Below are 25,291 nucleotides of genomic sequence, written 5' to 3' on the forward strand. Positions count from 1 at the left end.
GCCTTCTCGGTGGTGGCCCCCTGATTCTGGAACTCACTTCCCAGGGATATCAAGCATGCCCCAACATTGGTGGTCTTTAAGAGGAGCCTGAAAACGTGGCTGTTCCAGTGTGCCTTTCCGGAATAAGGAAATATTTCCCAGCAAAATGTCCTCAAATGCACTTTAACTATCCGTTGGATTGCACTCTCCTCACTTCTTTAAAACCCTCCTATTAGATATATCCTACCTTGTTCATGCCCAGCATTTATTTTTTTAATTTTTAACTATTATATCTGGCCCGGCCATAGGTTTTTAAATCCTTGTATGTTAATGTCTATATGTGATTTATTTAATTGTATTGTTGTTTTTTTGTTATTGCTTTTTTGTTTATTGATGTGTTGTTGGGCTTGGCCTCATGAAAGCCACTCCGAGTCCCTTGGGGAGATGGAGGCAGGGTATAAATAAAGTATTATTATTATTATTGTATTATTTTGTAATTAGATGCTTCACAACAACAAAATTCATTATACGAAATGGAGGGAAGACTGTACACCCCTCCAACTGCCCCGATTTGGCAGGGACAGTCCAGTTTAATCCTCTCTCATCCTCCTTTTTCAGCTGTTCTAAAATGTCCCAGCTTCTTATCCCCTCCTCCCACTTTCCCACTTAGTTCTCAACTTACTTTGTTTGCTACAAACTGAATTAACTGCCAAAGCGGTTTGCATTCAATTATGGGGAAGAAGACAAAAAGGGGTGAAAGTAAAGTAAGCATTTGCAGTATAGTTGATTTTGCCCAAGGGCGCTCTTGAGGCGCTCTTGGGGGAAAATAGACCTTGACATATGCGAGTTGTAGTTACTGGGATGTATAGTTCACCTACAATCAAAGAGCATTCCGAACTCCACCAATGATGGAATTGAACCAAATATGGCACACACAACTCCCATGACAAGCAGAATATATATATATCAGTGATTGGTTTGGGGGGGGGGGGCAAACTACTGTTTGCTTATCATTGAAAATTACCAAGGGCCGTCTCTGGTTGTGTTGTCACTAATTACCTTTATTTGAATTTGAGTCGTATTCTGATAATTATTGTAAGTTGCCACTTTATGTTATTTGGTGTCGCTCACTGATTGGGCAAACTTTTGTGTACTTTATATGCTCTGTATTGCACTTTTGTGGTCAAGTAAGCCACCCAAGTCCCATCAAGATGGTGGCAGGATATAAATAAAGTTATTATTATTATTATTATTATTATTATTATTACTACTACTACATAACTACAAGCATGCACCAAAGTGGAGAGAGACGGAGACAGGGAATAAACAGCCTTGACTCAACATGAACTCAGCAAAGAAAGAAAACAGGACACACACAGACTAGAAACCAACTAGTCTTCTACAACTGTGCAAAACAGCTCCTAGGATCACAAAACTTGAAACTTGATCAACCCAGCTAAAACATCTGCCTACCCAGAGCCTGGAAATATTGCTGGAGAATTCTGGGAGTTCTCGTTGAAAATCCAATATTTCCAAAGCTCAGTGTCCACCTCCCTATCCACCCCCTTCCCATAACCTGTCTCCAGGAGCAGCTCAACCCATTACACAAAGTAAGCATTTGCAGTATAGTTGACTTTGCCCAGGGGCGCTCTTGGGGGAAAATAGACCTTGACATATGCGAGTTGTAGTTACTGGGATGTATAGTTCACCTACAATCAAAGAGCATTCTGAACTCCACCAATGATGGAATTGAACCAAATATGGCACACAGAACTCCCACGACGAACAGAAAATATATATCAGTGATTGGTTGGGGGGGGGGGGCAAAATACTGTTTTGCTTACCATTGAAAATTACCTAGGGCCGCCTCTGCCCGTCTCTTGTACTTTTCCTCCTCAGCCAGTCAAAGGAAAGGATGGAAATCAAAGGAAGTTTGGCACCAGAGGAACTGTTCTGCACAGTTGTAGAAGACTAGTTGGTTCCCAATCTGTGTGTGTGTCCTGTTTTTAGCTTTGCTGACTACATTCACCTCCCACCTTTTCTCCAACAAATGGGTCTTCTTTCCTTTACTTTATCCTCACAAATGTCTCATGAAGTAGGTCAGACTGAGACAGGGGGACTTCCCTTGTTTGCAAATTGGGTTTCATGGTACAGTGGGAACTAGAGCATGGATCTCTCAATTGCCTGTCCAACACTTGCTCTCTGTTGTAGTAGTGGCAGCCAGGTGAATAACATTCTTCCTTGTGGTTTTCTTTTCACAGCAGCAATATGTTCACCTCCAAGCTTCGGCCCATCTGTTCGGAGTGCAATAATTGTTCACTGGAAGTGATTGGGTTCACACAAGGCTGAAACCACACCCAGTCTCAGGAAGCCACTTGATCCCTAACGCCAGATTTATCTGAGAACTGGCCCCTCAACTGTGGAACGCCCTGCCTAGAGAGATAAGATCTGCCCCCTCCCTCCTGATCTTTCGAAGAAAGGTGAAAACCTGGCTTTTTGAGCAGGCCTTTCCAAATACAGCATAGACAATTGATATTATGGAAAACTGACTACGCAACTGGACAATGATTAGATACGGAGACACTTTGATAATGTTTTTAATGCTGTGTATGGTTTTTATATTTTTACTAGCTGTCCCCTGCCGCACGTTGCTGTGGCCCACATGGGGATTCTGTGTGGGAGGTTTGGACCAATTCTTTCATTGGTGGGGTTCAGAATACTCTGTGATTGTAGGTGAACTATAAATCCCAGCAACTACAACTCCCAAATGTCAAGATTCTATTTTCCTCAAACTCCACCAGTGTTCACATTTGGGCATATTGAGTATTCGTGTAGCATTTGGTCCAGATCCATCATTGTTTGAGTCCACAGTGCTCTCTGGATGTAGGTGAACTACAAGTCCAAATCCCAAAACCAAAGAACACTCCCCTCCAAACCCTTCCAGTATTTTCTGTTGGTCATGGGAGAACTGTGTGCCAAGTATGGTTCAATTCCATCGTTGGTGGGGTTCAGAGAGCTCTTTGATTGTAGGTGAACTATTAATTCCAGGAACTACAACTCCTAAATGTTAAGGTCTATTTTCCCCAAACTCCACCAGTGTTCACATTGGGCCATATTGAAGATTCGTGCCAAGTTTGGTCCAGATCCATCATTGTTTGAGGCCACAGTGCTCTCTGGATGTCGGTGAACTACAACTCCAAAACTCAAAGTCAATGCCCACCAGTAAATAATAATAATAATAATAATAATAATAATAATAATAATAAACTTTATTTATACCCCGCCACCATCTCCCCATAGGGTGCCCGGAGCGGCTTACATGGGGTTCAGAATGTTCTTTGATTGTAGGTGAACTATAAATTCCAGCAACTACAACTCCCAAATGACAAAATGTTTTGAGTGAAGGACATACATTGGGTTGTTAGGTGTCTTGTGTCCAAATTTGGTGTCAATTCCCCCAATGGTTTTTGAGTTCTGTTAATCCCACAAACGAACATTACATTTTTATTTATACAGATTACTGTTAGTGTTTTAATTGTATTTGTGATTGTTTTAATTGTTGTAACTATTCTGGCATGGAATTGTTGCCTATTGTTAACCACTCCGAGTCACCCTTGGGCTGAGGGGGGTGGTATATAAGCGTAGTAAATCTATATAAATAAAAATGTAATGTTCATTTGTGGGATTAACAGAACTCAAAAACCACTGGACGAATTGACACCAAATTGGACACTATTCAAAGCAATCTGTGTCCTTCACTCAAAAATTGATTTTCTCATTTGGGAGTTGTAATTGCTGGGAATTATAGTTCACCTAAAATCAAAGACCATTCTGAACCCAACCAACAATGGAATAGAACCAAACTTGGTACACAGTTCTCCCATGACCAACAGAAAATACTGGAAGGGTTTGGTGGGCAGTGTCCTTTGGTTTTGGAGTTGTAGTTCACCTACATCCAGAGATCACTGTGGACTCAAACAATGATGGATCTGGATGAAACTCTACAAGAATACTGAATGTGCCCAAATGTGAACACTGATGGAGTTTGGGGGAAATAGAATCTTGACATTTGGGAGTTGTAGTTGCTGGGATTTATAGTTCACCTACAATCAAAGAGCATTCTAAACCCCACCAACGATGGAAGTGAACCAAACTTGGCACACAGTTCTCCCATGACCAACAGAAAATACTGGAAGGGTTTGGTGGGCAGTGTCCTTTGGTTCTGGAGTTATAGTTCACCTACATCCAGAGATCACTGTGGACTTAAACAATGATGGATCTGGACCAAACTCTACACAAATACTCAATATGCCCAAATATGGAGTTTGGGGAAAATAGACTCTTGAAATTTGGGAGTTGTAGTTGCTGGGATTTATAGTACACCTACAATCACAGAGCATTCTGAACCCCACCAATGATAGAATTGGGCCAAACCTCTCACACAGAACCCCCATATGGGCCACAGCAACACGTGACAGGGGATGGCTAGTAAATAATAAATCAATAATGATAACATAGACCCTCCTATACATGTGTGGGGCACCTTCTTGTATTGTCACTTCAAGTGATTCTGGAACTTGACAAACATACTGTACTTCTAAACTGAAAGGAGTGAGGAACTAAGCTTGCCTGAAATCACGACTTCTTTGTAATCCTTCTTTAGATGACAAATAGACAAACATTCTGTATATAAGCCCAAACAGCTCTATTTTCTCCATGGCTTCTTTACAATTTCAAGCCATTTATTTACACATACAGATTCATATTCTGGGATGTTAAAATTGAGTAGCTTAATCTCTGCATCACTTGTTCACATGTATGAATCACAACAGTGTGGCACAAAGAGAATAATCACCCTAGGAAGATCAAGGTAGATGGTGTTCTTGGCCTCTGCCGACGGACCACCATGTCTCATTTCCCTCACCTGCTCCCCAGGTACATCCTGAAATGTCCCTATTTTTATCTGTGAAATGTTTGAGGACAATGTATTTTGCTTTAGCTAAGAAGAAAAGGAGAATCACACACAGGGATGCAATAGCTAGTTTGTAGCCTGTTATATAATACAGAACTTGAGTCATCACAGATTTGAAAACTTCAACAAGGCACAAACTACTGGCCCTTTTGTACACCTGAACGCGGCAACTGAACCAACACATACATTGTATTAAACTGCAGCACTCACACCTAAATATATATCTTTAAATCCCACTCATTTTTGCTTTACTGGAAGGTGATTTCAAAGAGACAACACACCTGACAACATTTTCAAAGAATGCCTTGAGATAAGGCTTCATGAAAATGCCCTAAAACAGTAATTCACTTTGACTGTTAAGCTAATTATTCCCCATTCCAAATGAACTCTGGATAAGTAAATGTCTATACAGTGTTTCTCAACCTTCCTAACGTCGCGACCCCTTCATACAGTTCCTCATGTTGTGGTGACCCCCAACCATAAAATGATTTTCATTGCTACTTCATAACTGTAATTTTGCTAGTGTTATGAATCCTAATGTAAATATCTGATATGCAGGATGTATTTTCACTCATTGGTCTAAATTTGGCAGAAATACCCAAATTTGAATACTTGTGGGGTTGGGGGGGGGGGTTGATTGATTTTGTCATTTGGGAGTTGTAGTTGCTGGGATTTATTGACAAGCTGGAATGTGTCCAGAGGAGGGCGATTGACAAGCTGGAATGTGTCCAGAGGGTCACATTCCAGGGTCTGGATCAAGGGTCTGGAGAACAAGCCCTATGAGGAGCGGCTTAAGGAGCTGGGCATGTTTAGCCTGAAGAAGAGAAGGCTGAGAGGAGATATGATAGCCATGTATAAATATGTGAGAGGAAGCCACAGGGAGGAGGGAGCAAGCTTGTTTTCTGCTTCCTTGGAGACTAGGACATGAAACAATGGCTTCAAACTACAAGAAAGGAGATTCCTTCTGAACATGAGGAAGAACTTCCTGACTGTGAGAGCCATTCAGCAGTAGAACTCTCTGCCCCGGAGTGCGGTGGAGGCTCCTTCTTTGGAAGCTTTTAAACAGAGGCTGGATGGCCATCTGTTGGGGGTGATTTGAATGCAATATTCCTGCTTCTTGGCAGGGGGTTGGACTGGATGGCCCATGAGGTCTCTTCCAACTCTTTGATTCTATTATTCTATAGTAAACCTACAATCAAAGAGCATTCTGAACTCCTCCAATGATGGAATTGAACCAATCTTGGCATACAGAAGTCCCATGACCATCAGAAAATACTTGAAGGGTTTGATGGGCATTGGCCTTGAGTTTTGGAGTTGTAGTTCACCTATCTCCAGAGAGCACTGTGAACTCAATGACGGATTGGGACCAAACTTGGCATGAATACGCAATATGTCCAAATGTGAACACTGGTGAGGTTTGGGGAAAATAGGCCTTGGGAGTTGTAGTTTCTGGGATTTATAATTAACCTACAATCAAAGAGCACTCTGAACCCAGCACACAATGGATCTGCACCAAACTTGGCACACTACCTACATGGCCAACATTAAATACTGGTGTGTGTGTGTGGGGGGGGGGGGGGTGTTTTTGATTTCTGGGACTTATAGACTACCAACATCAAAAAGGAAGAGAAGGACAGGTAGAGAAATCTTCAGTCTTCACTGCCAAAAGGGTTCATAAGACCATTAGAAATATTTGTTTTCTGATGGTCTTTGGCGACCCATCTGAAACCCTCTGGTGACCCCCCCCCCCCAGGAATCTTGACCCCCAGGTTGAGAAATACTGCCCTAAAATTTCAGAACTGAAAAATTTTCATTACTCAAACTCTATTACTGAATGGGAACTATGCCTAAGATGTTTGTTTCTGTAAATTGAGACCATCACTTGCTTGAATCTCTTTGGCCAGGAAATCCAAGATCTCCCCTATATTGTCACGCAACTGGAAGCCTTTCCCAGGGCATTATAGAATCATAGAATCATAGAATCAAAGAGTTGGAGGAGATCCAGTCCAACCCCCTGCCAAGAAACAGGAATATTGCATTCAAATCACCCCTGACAGATGGCCATCCAGCCTCTGTTTAAAAGCTTCCAAAGAAGGAGCCTCCACCACACTCCGGGGCAGAGAGTTCCATAGTCAGTCTTCCACGTTTGCTGGGGATAGGGGCATAGGACCCCCATGAAAGTGAAAACCAGAAATAAAACTCTTACTTTTTATGTGAAAAAACACATAAGAATCTAAGAATCGCTTGATCCTTCAAGGTTGACTGTGGGAAACTTCCACCAGTAAGCCTTGTGTGAATCCTATCACTGTGGACACAGAGTTGTGCTGATGGATGAAGAGATTCCCAGAGGGCTTTCTCTTTAGAAATCTCTAGGACTTCCAAGACAATTGAATGGTCAACTTTGGGCAGAAAATAACCATAGGGATGCACTAGATAACCTAGATATATTAATCGAATCCACAAAGGTTAATCCTGAAAATGGGGAGTGCCAACTATCCTAGCAAATATTTGTCATGTGACTGGCCCAGGGTAAGTAAGTAAGAATGCTTTACAGCAGGGGTCCTCAAACTATGGCCCAGGGGGCAGATACGGCCCTCCCAGGTCATATATCCGGCCCTTGCTCAGGGTCAACCTAAGTCTGAAACTATTTCAAAGCACACAACAACAACAACAACAACAACAACAATCCTATCTCATCAGTCAAAAGCAGGCCCACACTGCCCATTGACATACTAATAAGTTTATATTTGTTAAACTTGATCTTCATTTTAATTATTACATTGTTTTTAAATGTTTTTGCACTACAAATAAGTTATGTGCAGTGTGCATAGGAATTTATTTATTTTTTTCAAATTATAATCTGGCCCTCCAACAGTTTGAGGGACTATGACCTGGCCCTCTGTTTAAAAAGTTTGTGGACCCCTGCTTTACAGCTTGGTTGTAGGTCTGAAGTGGCTTGCAATTATGAAAAGAGAAGTCTCATTAACAAGTGACACCGCTCCCACCTCAATGTGCTGATTCCATATTGCAGAAAGGAAGGTCGGGATGGTTCTTGCTACAGTCAACCTACACCATGGTTGAATGTGCATCCTGGTTGCAGGAAGCAAATGCACCAGTGTCAATTCCTATTTTCCATCTCAGTTCTAGGTTCCTTTTTTTTTAAACTCTTTCTTCTTTAAATGAATGCTGGTGAATCCAATGGCTGATACCAAATGAGAGACTCCCCCCGGGCACACAGAAAACTGGGCAACTTGGAAGGCGCTGAACAGACTGCGCTCTGGCACCACAAGATGCAGAGCCAACCTCAAGAAATGGGGCTACAAAGTGGAATCCACGACATGCAAGTGTGGAGAAGAGCAAACCACTGACCACCTGCTGCAATGCAACCTGAGCCCTGCCACATGCACCATGGAGGACCTTCTTGCAGCAACACCAGAAGCACTCCAAGCGGCCAGATACTGGTCAAAGGACATTTAATGAACTACCAAACTCACAAATTTTGTATTTTGTCTGTTTGTTTGCTTTGTTTCTTTTAGAAATGTAATATAATTGACTGGTTGCCCTGACACGACCAATAAATAAATTTAAATGAATGTTGGATATCTACAGGACATATCTAGCAGGCAAAATGGCAGAGGGGTATGAACAATAGGTTTGGGTTTTTTTGTTCTGGTAACCAATCTCGATAAAATAGTGAAGAGTAGAGACATCACACTGGCAACGAAGTTCCGCATAGTTAAAGCAATGGTATTCCCCATAGTCACCTATGGATGTGAGAGCTGGACCATAAGGAAGGCTGAGCAAAGGAAGATAGATGCTTTTGAGCTATGGTGCTGGAGGAAAGTTCTGAGAGTGCCTTGGACTGCGAGAAGATCTAACCAGTCCATTTTTCAGGAAATAAAGCCCGACTATTCATTGGAGGGAAGGATAGTAGAGGCAAAGATGAAGTACTTCGGCCACATCATGAGAAGAAAGGAAAGCTTGGAGAAGTCAATGATGCTGGGGAAAATGGAAGGAAAAACGAAGACCAAGGGCAAGATGGATGGATGGTATCCTTGAAATGACTGGATTGACCTTGAAGGAGCTGGGGGAGGTGACGGCTGACAGGGAGTTCTGGCATGGGCTGGTCCATGAGGTCACGAAGAGTCGGAAATGACTGAACAACAACAAACCTTTTTTCCCTCAACACAAATATGTGGGTGGAAAGGAAAAGAAGAAGCAACCTTCACCATCATCACCGCCCTCTCCTCAATCCATCCATCCTCCCATCACATTTATACTGGTGCAATGTAGGGTTTGCATTGTCCAAACCTCAGCCTCGTTGGCTGCGGATATTTCTACTTAAGGATCACACTGATGGATTATTTCTATTGACAAAACCATTGTCCATACTGCTGAATCAAGAGGCACTTATAGGCATAGCCATCCATACCCTCCTCCACTTTTATATGCTGCTTCTATGACAATCTGAATGAGCACACAGGTACTGCACTTAAGTCTACGTAAGAAGCCAACCAGCTATGCAAGCCACAAGAAAGTTAACTATGATGAAGTGACGCATTTCAACCTCTCATGCACATATTATTGAGAGGTGACCCTTTTTGAGAGCTGCATTCCCATGAATGCTTGGAGGAGGAACCCTTTGACAGTAACAGTTCCCTAGTTTCTCTTCCTAAGCATACAATAAAAACCCAAAGGCAAGGAATCACAAATATCTTATTCTTGCTTTAGAGGTGAAAAAGCTTGAGAGCAAACCCTTGGGGTGGTATATTAGTGCCATCAATGCATCTTTGCATAAAAGAAACCAGAGGAAGGACTGGCCCTTTAAATGGAAGAAATGCCCACAGCTTACATGCTGCAGTACACACTGACTGCAGCCATCTATACAAAGAAGCATCTAATGCTCTCGGAGTACAAGAAGGCTTCTTAGTGCTTTTTCTCATTTTCAACAATGCCTTTCGAGGGTGGGGGCAGGGGAGGAAAAAAAGCCAAGGAAAGGAGAAGTTGCTACCCGAGCCAAAGACGCACATATGTATGGAAGGAATTGACAACACGTCCTTTAAGGAAACACATGCACCAATGCTCAAAGCCTATTCGATTATGATCCCTTGGGGAATATCACAAAGACACATCAAAATGCAACGTAACCTCATTCCTGCATTCAGAAAGTAGACACTTGAGCTTCTTTTTTCAAAAGGGAAAAAAAATCAGAGTCCTTGATGATGGAGAAACCATCCTTGGGCCTTTTCTGTTCCTTAAGATGTTCTCTTAAAGGGCAAGGCCACACAGCTCCCAAATAAATCATCTTTATTTGGGATTATCCTCCTCAACTCTTATAATTTGTGTCGGGAATGGCAGGAGCTGATTAATTTCGGTCAAAATTCAGCCAGTGAACCAAAATGGTCCTAAGTCCCTCTGCACCTGGGGTCATTCACCTGACAAAAGGAAGAGGATGACAACAGTTGATTAAGAGATTATTTCCTAATGAAACCAACCTGCTAGTTAAAAGACAAGTGGTGCGACACTTGATTCAATTATGTCTTTTTAAATGGCTAGATTATTTCAATAGGAAACATGTGACAGAGTCCCAGCACAAAGGAAACAGCTATTTTTGCACATATTCGTGCCAAATGACTACAGAGCAACTTTCCCATTTTCTAGCGAGATCTAGGCAGATGCTGTTTGTTTAATCTGTAAAATTACCATTTTTAAACTGGTTAGCATTGCACTTAACAACACGCTCACATCCCAAGGCGATGTGATTATCTCCCTGGGAAAACGCATGCACGCTACCGGTGCCTGTCACCGCATCAAGTCTCGGATCTGACTTTAAAGACCCATTTGCCTTTCAAAGACCCCCCCTCCTCCCCCCACCTCAAGCTGCGGTTCAGTGACATTTCACAGTCTTAACAATTATCCACAGTCACCAAGTTAGACGCGGTACAAGATATATGACATCTCACACTGCAGTGGGGGGAAAGTAAAACAAAGGAATCCATGTAACCGATTTGCAAGTACAAATAAAGGTACCTTTTTCTTCCGATCCTTGGATCTTTTCCTGTGTTTCCTCTTTTTCTCATTTTCTTCTTCGGGGTTAAGTTCTAAATCTCTGTTTTTCTTGAGCTGCGATGCTGCATGGGCCATGCTGCATTAAGGACACCCTTTTCAACAAATCCTTTCTGGTACAGAGAAGGTGATATCCTCAGGCACCTTCAAGCAGTCCTTCCAACCGATGCTTGGCAAAAAGCTTTTGGCCAGAGCCAGGAAGGCATTCAGTATTCAAAGGACTTGATGATGCTGGCAGATGCTACACGATTTCATGCTTGCAGATCTCTTCCTGTACCTTCCCATACCTGAGCCTCGAAAAAGAGTGCAACTATCCCAATGCATTTAGCGTAATGAGAAAGGCAGCTGGGACAGAGAAAGCGGTATTATGGCTGTATCCCCTGCCACCAGCTGGAAGTGTCTAAGTGATTCCTCTGAAGGGGGTACGCCGAAGACGATGCTTCCCTCTTAGAAACACTCCAGAGCAACAACTGCTGCAGCATTGGTCCTTTTCTTCAATAATCCTCAAATCTATTGCTGAAATCCGCCCCCCAAAAGCAACGAGGATGATTTATACTCCCTCACTTGGTTCTGCATGGTAAGCCACTTAACCCACAATGAAATGGAGCAGCTCCTAGTTTAGATTAACTGCTGATGGTGACAATAAATAAATAAATAAATAAAAATAATCTCTCTCTTTCTCTTTTTCTCCCTCTCTCATTTTACCATGGAGACCCTGACTGCATTATGTAGAAAACAATGCATGCATTGCTATATCTTAACAGTGTGCCCTTTATGCCGAATGCTCAATCTTGCTGCAAAAATTACAGAAAGCACTGTTGTCTTTAGGGCTTCTTTAAAAAAAATAAAACACATGCATAATACAAGATATCTCCACTGAGAGGATGGGGAGGATGTGATCATGCAAGTGTATGAAAAAAGGCATCTAATTCATTGCACATTTTCTGGCAGCCTTCTCTAATGTCAGTAAAATAAGAGAGAGAGACCCCCATCCAGCAACCAGGAATATGAGCGTGATAAACCAAACCCGGTTTTCATGCTCTCAGCAAGGTAGATTTAGCCTTTTATGTCAGAGCTTGCTTCAATCACCTTGCTATTTTTGCCACCTGAGTCCTCGGTGACTGCAGCTTCTGAATATTCATTATGGGAGGCAGAACAGCATCAGTATTAAAGGCCTGCAGGGGCATTTTCAACCAGCAAACTAAGACAATTTGCACACACATTTTCCTCCTCCCTGAAAAAGAATATCCTTGGGCATCTCGAGTTAAAAATATATACTGCAGGTGTTATTGATATGCATGAATATACATGTGTATCTGCACATAAACAGCATACATTTACAGACACAAATACTAGTGTGTTGATTCCATACGGCAGTGCAAAAGGGAGAAACAGCTTGTCTAGAGGGAATAGCAGCCTTTTGGGAGGACTCCTAACAGAGGATCATTCTAAATACATTGCACCGTCCAAGGCACACACTGGAATCTCAGTGACAAAAGGGCCTTGCAGATTCCCCTTGGGGCTACTAGAGGTATTCTCTATGGATGCTGGGGATACACAGAGAATTTTCTGTGCCTTGACATACACATCTTGACTGGAAGAGGGAGTGGAGTGCTGACCCAGTTCTTACCCTTCCTTACCCAGCGCAATGCAGGCAAGCTGTGTGCCTTTCTCTGCCTGGTGTTGATTGATGGTGCTGAAGGCCAGTAATGGGAATCCTCAGTTTTTCACAGGCTTTTGGCTTCTCTGGGATCCTCCCAATTACCTTTACAGAACCTTGAAAGTACACTGCAGGCTGACACAGTCTTGTTCTCCCCCCAGCCTTTCTTTTAGTCGTCTTAGGCTCAGGACATGAGCCAGCATGTCCAAGTTAGCCTTCCATGTCATCTTGTGCTGGCTTTGGCCTATAAAGCCCTAAACGGTTCTGGCCCAACTTACCTGTCCGAACGTATCTCCCTTTATGAACCACTGAGGACTTTAAGATCATCTGGGGAGGCCCTGCTCTCGGTCCCACCTTCGTCACAAGCACGTCTGGCAAGGAAGAGAGACAGGGCCTTCTCAGTGGTGGCCCCTTGGCTATGGAATGCCCTCCCTAGGGAGATCAGATCTCGTCCCTCCCTAACAAATTTGTGAACATCCTGCGGCTCCTCCATGATGGCAACAGTTTTGGACAGCAATGGCTCCCAAAGTGACCCATTTAAGGTGGAATCCGGTATCAAACAGGGATGTGTTATTGCCCCAACTTTATTCTCCATCTTAGAATCATAGAATCAAAGAGTTGGAAGAGACCTCATGGGCCATCCAGTCCAATCTCCTGCCAAGAAGCAGGAATATTGCATTCAAATCACCCCTGACAGATGGCCATCCAGCCTCTGTTTAAAAGCTTCCAAAGAAGGAGCCCCCACCATACTCCGGGGCAGAGAGTTCCACTTCATAGCTATGATACTTCACCCTGTTGATGGGAAGCTTCCCACCGGAGTGGAAATCATCTATTGGACAGATAGCAAGCTATTCAACCTCAGCAGACTGAAAGCCAAAACCAAGGTTACAACAACATCTGTTATAGAACTCCAGTATGCTGATGACAATGTTGTCTGTGCGCATTCAGAAGATCTACAAGCCACTCTAAACACCTTTGCAGAAGCATACGAGAAGTTCGGCCTGTCATTGAACACTGAAAAAACCAAGCTGCTGTTCCAGCAGACACCAGCCAACCCCTCTCCAATGCCAGTGATAAAGCTTAATGGTGTAACATTAGACAATGTTGATCATTTCCGCTACCTTGGCAGCCACCTCTCCACCAAAGTCAACATCGACACCGAAATACAACACCTCCTGAGCTCTGCGAGCGCAGCATTTTTCCGAATGAAGCAGAGTGTGTTTGAGGACCGGGACATCTGTAGGGATACCAAGGTGCTTGTTTTTAGAGCTATTGTCTTCCCAACCCTGCTATATGCCTGTGAGACGTGGACTGTCTACAGACACCACATGCAACTCCTGGAACTATTCCATCAGCGCTGCCTCTGGAAAATCCTGCAAATCTCTTGGGAAGACAAACGTCAGCGTGCTAGAAGAAGCAAAGACCACCAGCATTGAAGCGATGGTCCTCCGCCATCAACTCCGCTGGACCGGCCATGTTGTCCGGATGCCCGACCACCGTCTCGCAAAGCAGTTGCTCTACTCCGAACTCAGGAAGGGAAAACGGAATGTTGGTGGGCAGGAAAAGAGATTTAAAGATGGGCTCAAAGCCAACCTTAAAAACTCTGGCATAGACATTGAGAACTGGGAAGCCCTGGCCCTTGACCGCTCCAGCTGGAGGTCAGCTGTGACCAGCAGTGCTGCAGAATTTGAAGAGGCATGAATGGAGGGCAAAAGGGAGAAGCGTGCCAAGAGGAAGGTGCATCAAGCCACCTGGAAACCAATGCCCTCACTGCGGAAGAAGATGCAGAGCAAGAATAGGACTCCACAGCCATATACGGACCCACAAGAATACTGGAAGATAATCCTCCTCGGAAAACGAGGGATCACCTAAGTAAGTAAGTAAGACGTTTCGGAGACAAGTAAAAACGTGGCTATTCGAGCAAGCATTTACAAATACAGGAAATCGAATGACCTGACAATGGAATTGGACAATGCTTGAGAATAATGAGACGCTGATGATGTTGCTTTTATTGCTTTTGTGATGTCTTATACTGTTTAATGTTTTAATCTATTATGTTTTGTGTATACTGATTTGTTGGAAACCGCCTGAGTCGCCAATTGGCTGAGAAAAGCGGTATACAAATACAGTAAATAGTAAATAAATAAATGAAACCTGGAATATACTGGCTTTTCAAACTCTCTCTCTGTGTATGAACATGCATGTATCTTCAAGTCACCATGTGGTGACCCCAGGAATGTCATAGGGTTTTCATATGCAAGGAATACTCAGCAATATTCCTTCTATATTGGTTTTAAGCACATCAACCAACTCTCTATAAATAAAAATGTAATGTTCGTTTGTGGGATTAACATAACTCAAAAACCACTGAACGAATTGCCGCCAAATTTGGCCAGAAGACACCTACTAACACAAGGAGAGATCATCACACACAAAAATTGATTTTGGCATTTGAGAGTTGTAGTTGCTGGGGTTATAGTTAACCTACAATCAAAGAACATTCTGAACATCACCAATGATGGAATTGAACCAAATGTGGCACACAGGACTCCCATGATCAACAGAAAACACCAGAAGGGTTTGGTGGGCATTGACCTTGAGCTTGGGAGTTGCAAATCACTTACATCCAGAGAGCACTGTGGACTCAAACAATGATGGATCTGGACCAAACTTGGCACAAATATTCCATATGCCCAAATATGAACACAGATGGAATATGGGGAAAATAGGCATTCACATTTGGGAGTTGTAGTTACTGGGATTTATAGTTCAGCTACAATCAAAGAACACTCTGAACCCTACCAACGACAGAAGTGGGGCAAACTTCCCACACAGAACCCCCATGACCAACAGAAAATACTTAAGGCCATGACCAACTCCCTTCACCAGGGCAAGAAAATGTAATCAAAGCCTTCCTGACAAAGAGCTATCCAGCCATAGATATAGATAGATAGATAGATATGATTCACACACAGAGATACCAAAGGACTGCCAGAAATAAGATGCATCAGGCCAGCTCTCTGTTATTCCAAAAGGCATGGACACAATTAATGGCCAGTAAATGCCAAGAAACAAGTTTTGGCTAAACATTAGGAGACATTTTCCCAAAGTAATTAACAATGGGAAATTCTGGGCTTTTCTTGAGTGGAGTGCTTGAGAAGCAGCCCATTTCTCAGGCATACTGAATGTTGTAGTAGAGTCTGTTGGCAACTCTGCAACTGGTAGTAGGAATGTCAGAGAAGGAAAAAGAGGTATTCAGGAACTAGATGAGGAACAGAGGAAGAGGATCCAGGAGATACTTATGTCACCCACTGATGAAGAATCCTTCGAGGGGTTTTCAGATAGTGAATTGAGTGAGGAGGAGGAAGGAGATACAGTAGATGTGAATAGGGGAACTAAGAGGATTACTCGAGAGCAGAAGTCAGACGAAGAGCGTCAAAGAAAGAAGATCCGGAAGATACTTAACAGTCTCAGAGGCAGGAAGGCCTGCCTGCAGGCCTCTTTGCAGTTATTGGCCCAGAGAGCAGCTTTTGAGCCCGCCCCTTCTCCCAGGGAAAGACCTCCATTTTAGAGGCCTCCTTGCCCTTTCAGTTGGGAAGAAGAATTCAGATGTGCTAGAGGCCAGCAGAAAAGCCCTGAGAAACCATTGCAAGTACTAAACTAAGTAAATTGGGATAATTTGAGATAGATATTGATAATTAAATTAAGATAGAAATAGATAGATGAAGTACTAAATAAATTAGGCCATAGATAGAAAGATAAACTAAGTAAATTGGGATAATTTGAGATAGATATTGATAATTAAATTAAGATAGAGATAGATAGATAAAGTACTAAATAAATTAGGCCATAGATAGAAAGATAAACTAAGTAAATTGGGAAATATAGATCATTTAGGCCATAGATAGATAGAAATACAAATATATGGAATAATTGAGTCATAGATAGATAGTTTAATAGAGAATAATTGAGTTATAGATAGAGAAGCTTGTTGAGTTTATAGATATATAAACCTATTTTCCTAGTTCAAACAGACCTCACTACATCTGAGGATGCTTGCCATAGATGCAGGTGAAACGTCAGGAGAGAATGCCTCTAGAACATGGCCATATAGCCCGAAAAAACCGACAAGAACCCAGTGATTCCAGCCATGAAAGCCTTCAAAAATACTTCCCATTCTGCTAATGACTATTAAACAATATTATTACATTTTGTAGTTGAAATAGTTCTTGAATTACCCATATTTGGTCTGCAACTTAGGAGAAAAATTAATAAAAGGAGGAACAATTCAAATGTAATTGCAATGTACAGTTTCCCCTAGGGCCATTTAACACAATATATGATAGCAAATCCAGGGTTTGGCACTGTACGTACACTTAACAAGAAAGTTCAGCCAACTGACTTCTGCTCTCTTCCAAGGAGTTTATCTGTATGAAACATGTCTTTGCAAGTAAATGATGATTGCATTTGTAATTAAGATGTTTTAAGTGCGCAGTTAAAAAAGTAACGTTTCCTATGAGTTTCTAAAAGGAAAAAAAGAACAATGCAACTTTGTTCTTGCTGCTCCTTTTTGTCACTCTCATTTATTGAGCATGAGATAGCCTGTTCAGATAGATAACAGATCTTTTGTTTAGGCTAATTTATAATATTTCTACAGTTCACATTCTGTAGATTTCTGAAGTCTGTCACTGTGTAGCTTCGAGACAGATGTTAAGGGTTGGTGAATAATTAATTTTTGCAATGTAGCTCTACACCCACTTCTAAGAAAAACAAACAGAATGAGGTCACGTTTCATGACCTATTTATTACACTCAAGAATCTGGGTACCAAAATCTGTGTTTTAATATAAAATTTCTCCTATGCAAGCACTACTTGAAATGAATGGGATCATGAAGAGCAACCAAAGCAGGAAGAGTGAGGACTGCACTATATTAATTGAGGGCAGTACTGCCAAAGCTTATTAATATAATAAGTGGAATCTGACATAAATATATAAGTGATCCCCTCACTGTTTCAACTGGCAGTGTTTGCTTTCAGATCAACTCCTCCATCTACTTGAATCAATTTTGGTAGATCTTGAGCCTACACATTCTTCATTGTACTGTGTGTAAATGACATTGTTTTGGTTTACGTAAACCACAGAATTCAAAGGCTGAACAGTAAAAATGGAAGGAACGTCATAGAATCATAGATTCTAAGAGTTGGAAGATACTCATGGGCCATCCAGTCCAACCCCCTGCCAAGAAGCAGGAATATTGCATTCAAATCACCCCTGACAGATGGCCATCCAGTCTCTGTTTAAAAGCTCCCAAAGAAGGAGCCTCCACCACACTCCAGGGCAGAGAGTTCCACTGCTGAACGGCTCTCACAGTCAGGAAATTCTTCCTCATGTTCAGATGGAATCTCCCTTCTTGTAGTTTGAAGCCATTGTTTCACATCCTAGTCTCCAAGGAAGCAGAAAACAAGCTTGCTCTCTCCTCCCTGTGGCTTCCTCTCACATATTTATACATAGCTATCATATCTCCTCTCAGCCTTCTCTTCTTCAGGCTAAACATGCCCAGCTCCTTAAGCCGCTCCTCATGGGGCTTGTTCTCCAGACCCTTGATCATTTTAGTCACCCTTCTCTGGACACATTCCAGCTTGTCAATATCTCTCTTGAATTGTGGTGCCCAGAATTGGACACAATATTCCAGGTGTGGTCTAACCAAAGCAGAATAGAGGGGTAGCATTACTTCCCTAGATCTAGACACTATGCTCCTATTGATGCAGGCCAAAATCCCCTTGGCTTTTTTTGCCGCCACATCACATTGTGGGCTCGTGTTTAACTTGTTGTCCACGAGGACTCCAAGATCTTTTTCACACGTCAGCTAAGTGCTGGATTTCTTGCAACTACAGAAATCCAGCATATAATAATAATAATAATAGTAGTAATAATAATAATAATAATAAATTTTATTTCTTAACTGCCTCTCCTCATGGCTCGAGGCGGATTACAACATTGCTAAAACACACAATCAAAATCTATATAAATAAAAATGTAATGTTCGTTTGTGGGATTAATATAACTCAAAAACCACTGGACAAATTGACACCAAATTTGGACACAATACACCTATTAGGCCAACGAGTGACCATCAATCATAAAAACAATGAAAAACATAGCGGAAGAGCAATATATATATATATATATATATATATATATAATTACAACGCATGTGCAGAACCACATATATACACATGTATACAAATATATATACACACATATACACACACAAAACACATATACACAGACTGGGCCACAGCAATACGTGGCAGGGGGCGGCTAGTACATAATAATTTAGAAACGCTCCATAAAATATGCATATTAAAACACTGTATGCATAATTTATTTCTAAACAAGCAAGAAAGGAATGTTAATTCCTTTGAATCTGAAAATGAATCCAGACAAAACAGAGGTGATTGTAATCAAGAGTCCTAATATGGGGATGGAGGTGTGTCAAACAGTTCAAGATGGGGTTACACTCCCCCTGAAAGACACTGTTCGCAGCTTGGGAGTGCTCCTAGATCCGTCCCTCCAAATGTCAGCCCAGGTCAGGAGTGCTTACTATCAGCTTCGGCCGATCCACCAGCTGCACCCCTTCCTAGATTTGGAGGACCTTAAGATGGTAGTACATGCACTGGTAACCTCAAGGCTAGACTTCTGCAATGTGCTTTACATTGCGATACCTTTGTACCAAGTTTGGAAACTCCAAGGAGAGGAAGACCATCATTCCCAGAATCCCCCAGCCAAAAACAGTCAGATCCTGCTGAACTCAAAAATGTGACTTGAGAATTTCCGTACTGGGGAAATTGTTATCCCACTGCTTTTTCTTTACTTCTCATTCAGTTCAACTGATCCACATTCATATCACTTACTTAGAAGCATGCACATAAGGGATAAACAGAAAGCAGAAACATTGTACGTGAATCGTGTTATCCTCAGTAGTATCTGTAAAATAATCTACCACAGCAAATGGATCTGGCTATGACGCAGAAGCAAGGGCCAGCAGCCAAAATTTTTCAGACTCATCATAGCAACTTCCTCATCAGCTCCAATGGCATTAAAGCACTGGACAATGGGAGCAAAGTTAAATAAAGCTCAATAAGATCTCTCCAACTGGCTGGATTATAAGGCTATAAATCAGACACAGAGATCCACATTACCATCTCAGTAGTTCCTCATACAAGCTCTAGTCATGTCTCAAGGTCAGCTAATGTTGCTTTTGAGACAGTACAAAGTCTGAAGTTTGCCCTTCTCGATTCTTTTCTAAAAGAAAGGCTATTCACCTCTGGGAATCTCTCACGAAACATAACAGGTTTGACAAAGCTTCATACACAGAATATTAACTGAGCACATTTATTCATATTTTCTTAGAAAAGGTTTATCTGGTGCAGCCTTGTAAACCCACCAAAGTTACAAACTGCAAAAACCTTTCCACTAGCCTTCCCACTGATTTAATTCGAATTTTAAAATCATAACATGATAGGATGGATGATACCAAATCAGATTAAGGTAATAGGATGACATTTTTGGCTTGACCACATCTAAAAATGATACCACCAACACCCCAGCTACATAGAAAAAATAATGAGGAAAGGGTTCTAACCGTGACTGTTGTACTATACCAGTTCACAGAGCATTGAGGGTTTGTTAAAGTATAAAAGATAGTTGCATTCAATACAAGATTCCCTCCTGGCCTGCAGACAGGACTGGCATGATAACAGTGATGGTCAAAACAACTACCAACAGCAAAAGATTTAAATGGCACAATGCGCATATACACATATACACCCAAACAAACACTCCAGATTTGGGACTAGGATGTTTGGAACTATGTTCCAACTAGCTGAGCATGGCTAGGGGATAATACATGTGTATTTCACAGATACACCTATATGGTACATTTACAGGAATTATTTTAACGCCTGGCTTTCTCATTGCAGATATAATAGAGAAGACGGAATATCAAACCTTTTAGTTATTATGAACACAGAGAATAAGACAATTGTGAAAACACAACACAAACAAGCCTTTTGGTCTTAATAATAATAATAATAATAATAATAATAATAATCCTTTATTTGTACCCCGCTACAATCTCCCGAAGGACTCGGTGCGGCTTACAAAAGGCCGAGTCCAAATATAATAGTAAAGGCAACAGCAACAGACAGCAAAATAACTCAGAAAACAAAGCAATAACACTGACAACACACAATGACACAATTAAAAACAATGGCAGGGCCAAATGTAATAATTAAAATTTAAAAAGTGCTGGGCATGACCAGGTGGAGTGTTTGGAGGGGGATGGGCATGCAGATATCCTAGATCTCTGATAAAGTGCGTTGGGACATAATGCTAGGAGTTTCCTATTCTGGGACACCCCCTCTGACACCCCCTCGTGACCCCCACAGGGGTCCCGACCCCCAGGTTGAGAAACACTGGACTACAGTTTGAAAAAAGCATGAAAGAATTCTTATGCACACTGCAATATCTTAATTGGACTGCAAAAATCCAATGGAAGAACAATACAATATTTAAAATGGAGAACAATTTTAACCAGCATAAATCTTACCAGTAATATATATGGGCCTGCTTTTGGTTAATGAGATAGTCAAGTTAATTAGGATTGTGGTAGTTGTATACCTTCAAGACATTTCAGGCTTAGGGAAACCAAGGAAATGACCTAGGGGGGATTGCATCTGGCCTGCAGGCCTTAGTTTAGGGACCCCTGGTTTAGACAAAAAAAATGACAAGAACACTAAAAACATAACAATAAGACTTTTAAGAATGGGACTTCTAACAAAAATGTTTTTCATTGAGTGCTTCTGTTGAGGATAGCTAGCATACCACTCTGTTACCAACTCACAACAATCAGCAATCTATATCTGCCAAGGATGCTCAGTCTGCCATACAGAGGGTACTGTCTCCAAAGGGTTTTTTGTACATCAAGATTGTGTACAGTTATGTTCCAGTTTTGACTCTTGTTCTGTCATGCGCTGGGCCTGTAAATAGTTGTCTTTAAAACAGTACGTGCAACCTTTGCCCAATGGGAAGCCAGGGGGCCTAAAGAGAAGTTCTTAGATGTTTCCACCACAAACTGTCTTTAGATGGCTTGAGAAGTACAACAAAGTCTTTTATTAATGAACAATCAAAAAGAAACTTCTCTTGTCTTCAGTAAAATTAAGCAAATGATTCCAAGCTTTTGGGCAACTGGTGAATTCCTAATCTTGCCCATGAAGGACAAGCAACTGTCTTCAATAACTTCTTCTTTACTTTAAAGGAAAATCCCCTTTTTAACTTCTCCCAGGCTGACTGTAAACTTAAACCTAACTGATGTGGGCACCACTACCGGGTTGAACTCCGTCTCAAAGCACCGAGTGGACCTACCAGCAAGGCCTGTAGTCTCTTCAGCTGGAGACAGGGCTGTTGTCCCTCGGAAAGTCTTCAAAGCTCTGGGGATGCTTCCCTGGAAATTCTTTCCCTGGAAATTCTTTCCCTTCTGTTTCTGTTGGAATTTCTGTAACCCTGGAAATTCTTAGGAGACTCTTAAAGCTGTTCTCCCCTGGGAATTCTTAAAGGTTGAAGCTTTTGTACAGGGGACGTTTACACGCGTCCTGTACATTGGCTAACCTAGCTGAGACTAACTAAAAATGGCTCCCCTTCCCAATTGCCCTGAGCAAGGGCCGGGACCAAACTTAACAATGATGGGCAGGCGACTTGCCCTATGACTGCAACCAAAGGAAGCCACCTATCTGCAGAGTTCCTGAAACTTAGGACTACAAACAAACATTTAATGTAAAGCAAACAAAATTGGACCTCCTGTTACAGCGGTACCAGAACAACTCTCTTCTTCTCATAGCTGTTCATACCTCTCGTTTTGTGCAAAGATAGTACTCTTTTGGCTACATAGGGACCAGTGCTTCAAGAAATGGGGTTGCTATTACTATAACTATATGCAAAAACTGGAATGGCTTAAAACAATTATTAGGAATTATGAGTCGCCCTAATGGGCTGAGAATGGCGGTTAATAAGTGCATCAAATAAATAAAAATAAATAAATAGGAGCAGATACAATTGTACGAAAGGTGACGTTCAAGCAGCAGTCATTGAAAATATGACCAGGATGTGATTCCATTAAAAGAAAAGGGCAGGTCTTCCTGGGGAAGACATCAGACAATCCAGTGACTCTCCACAATAAAGGACCTACTTTCTTTATGGATGTGAGAGTCTGCTGGCCTCCTTTTCCTTGAATTTTTTTCAGAATCTGAATGGTGTGTTTATACTGACCTAGTTCCATGCTGAGCTGCAAGATGGCTTCGTGCATGTTTTGTGTGCCTTTTCACAAAAGATTACATTTCGTGCAACCCTCCCCCCTAATTCACATATTTTTTCATCATTGATCTTGCACTTGTATTCATACTTTTCTCCACTTTTTTTTTTTTTGCTGAAATGAATTGTTAATCTGGACACAAATGGATTTCCAGCACAAGATGCACTTCATCCCACTTCATCTCTGGGAGGTGTAAATTGGATATTTTCACAGGGAACTGTGAGCCCAGGCCTGTTCGTTTCCATCCCTAGTCCTCTTTCCAAATGCCATCTGCCTCCTCAATGAAAGCAAGAGCACAATCCAGCTAAATCTGCATACGAACAAAACAACAGTTCTGGAGGGAGAGACTGTTATCTTCATTTTGAGATGATGCATGTATGGGTCACAATTTATGTCATGTAAGAATTCAGTCTTGTGTGGGAGAAAGAAGAAGGATTGCCTCTTCTAAGTTGGCATCAGTCATCCCACATTTTATTTATTAGCAGTAATGTTATAAAAATAAAAAATAACTTTTTAATTTAAAATAAAATCTGCTATCTCTAATCGGGAGCACATTTCTAATAAATCATACCCATTTAAATCAATCAGTTCAAATGATAATGAACTAAAGACAGAGACATAGACATTATTAATGTATAACTGTACAGTAACCTCTGGATAGAAACATCTAATGAGTTGGATAGGACTGCCATTTATGCATTTTTGGCTGCAAATCTCACAAAAGTCTTTGGAAGAGAGCCCTGACACATTGGCAAGTCCCAATATAGAACACCCTGAGAGCAACTGCACCAATCCTAATTCTGTATTATAAATTGAAACAGAACATCGCTTAGTAGGAGCTATAAAAACATGAAAGAAACAACAGGTCACCAAGCCAAGAGGAATTCATTTGGTGGTCCATAACTGTCATATGTTCTGCAGTTGATGGTTGGTGATGGAAGGGTTAATGTGAGTATTAGTTCTAGAGCAGTGGTTCTCAACCTGTGGGTCCCCAGATGTTTTGGCCTTCAACTCCCAGAAATCCTAATAGCTGGTAAATTGGCTGGGATTTCTGGGAGTTGTAGGCCAAAACACCTGGGGACCCACAGGTTGAGAACCACAGTTATAGAGGTTTTGGTAATCTGTAAGTGGGAGTTCATGGGTGAAAGCAGTTAGGGATGGAGGTGTGCAGGAGATGGGTTGCAGCTGAGTGTTACTGGATTTAAGGAGCTAACCTTAAATCCAGTATGAGAAAAGTATCTGTTGTATTTTGGTGGTGGATGCTGCTGGTTTTTCCCCCAGGTCTGTTGGATTTTCTGTATCCTGATCTGTCTTCTGTAATCTTGGAATCCTGGAACCTTGAACCTTTGGACTGGCTTTTGACTACGGTATAGACTCTTGATTCCTGGACTTTGTTTATTGAACTCTCAGCATTTGACCATTGGACTGGACCCTTTTGACTACGAAGTTATTTTTGCTATCAGTTTTTGTTTATTCTGTAGCTGCATGCTATCTTTGTGTTTTATATTTTGGACTATAAAAACAGCCAGCAAGTAAGTGCTGTTTTAATTAAACTGTTTGTTAAAACTGGGAGTTTGATTCATCTCTACCTAAATAAGGCAGAGCCCTGGCAATGTGACAATAACTTCCAGTTGAATCACCATATATACATAAAGTGGGTCATACATAAAGTGGATCAACCATGTCAAATGATTGCTTATTGAAGTGAGCTTTGGTTGCCCTGAATTATATTTCCCACCACCTCAAATTATCTGTCACAAATGTTGCTTAGCAATAGTTTCTGGAGATTCCAATTCTACAACAATGTAGTCAGGTTAAGACTCATTTTTGTTCATAATAACTGCTGCTCTTGAATCTTTATCAATAACATATTTAGAAAATAAAGATACAAGCCAAAATTGGTCAAGATACCAGGGGGGGGGGGGGGAAGCCCACTGCAAAATAATGCTTGCATCAAAATATATTCACAACGTAATATGCTCACTGCATTTCAGGTGATACCTTCTTCAGAGACAATGAGACCTTCTTCTACAAATAATGCATCAGTTCACTTAGAAGTGTGTTGTCTTGGCAAAATATCAGGAAACATGAAATGTACAATCTTCTCCCACCTATAGCAAACCAGGAAGGATGAAATGTGACCTTCTATCAGAACTCAACTTTGTACTTGATGGGACTAGGTTCACATGGAATCAGAGACAAATGCACTTCAGCTCAATTTAGAGAGACCTAAAATCTAAGCAT

The 25,291-nt window shown here is 41.6% G+C and overlaps 1 protein-coding gene across 3 annotated transcripts in view; it reads right to left on the minus strand.

The window, feature by feature from the left end:
- Positions 1 to 25,291, minus strand: part of ANK3 (ankyrin 3) — a 719,992-nt gene that overhangs the window by 392,568 nt on the left and 302,133 nt on the right. Inside the window, exon 1 of one of the 3 annotated variants that reach the window (XM_067465653.1) lies at positions 10,982 to 12,079. The exons of 1 other annotated variant lie outside the window; for it this stretch is intronic. In XM_067465653.1, the coding sequence (XP_067321754.1) occupies positions 10,982 to 11,095 (114 nt within the window). In that variant the 5' untranslated portion in view covers positions 11,096 to 12,079. Of the gene's footprint in view, positions 1 to 10,981; positions 12,083 to 25,291 lie in introns of those variants that run through there. One more of the 3 variants, XM_067465654.1, reaches the window with a different exon arrangement.

The sequence above is a fragment of the Anolis sagrei genome, chromosome 3, assembly GCF_037176765.1.
Source record: "Anolis sagrei isolate rAnoSag1 chromosome 3, rAnoSag1.mat, whole genome shotgun sequence".
In the NCBI taxonomy this organism is placed as follows: Eukaryota; Metazoa; Chordata; class Lepidosauria; order Squamata; family Dactyloidae; genus Anolis; species Anolis sagrei.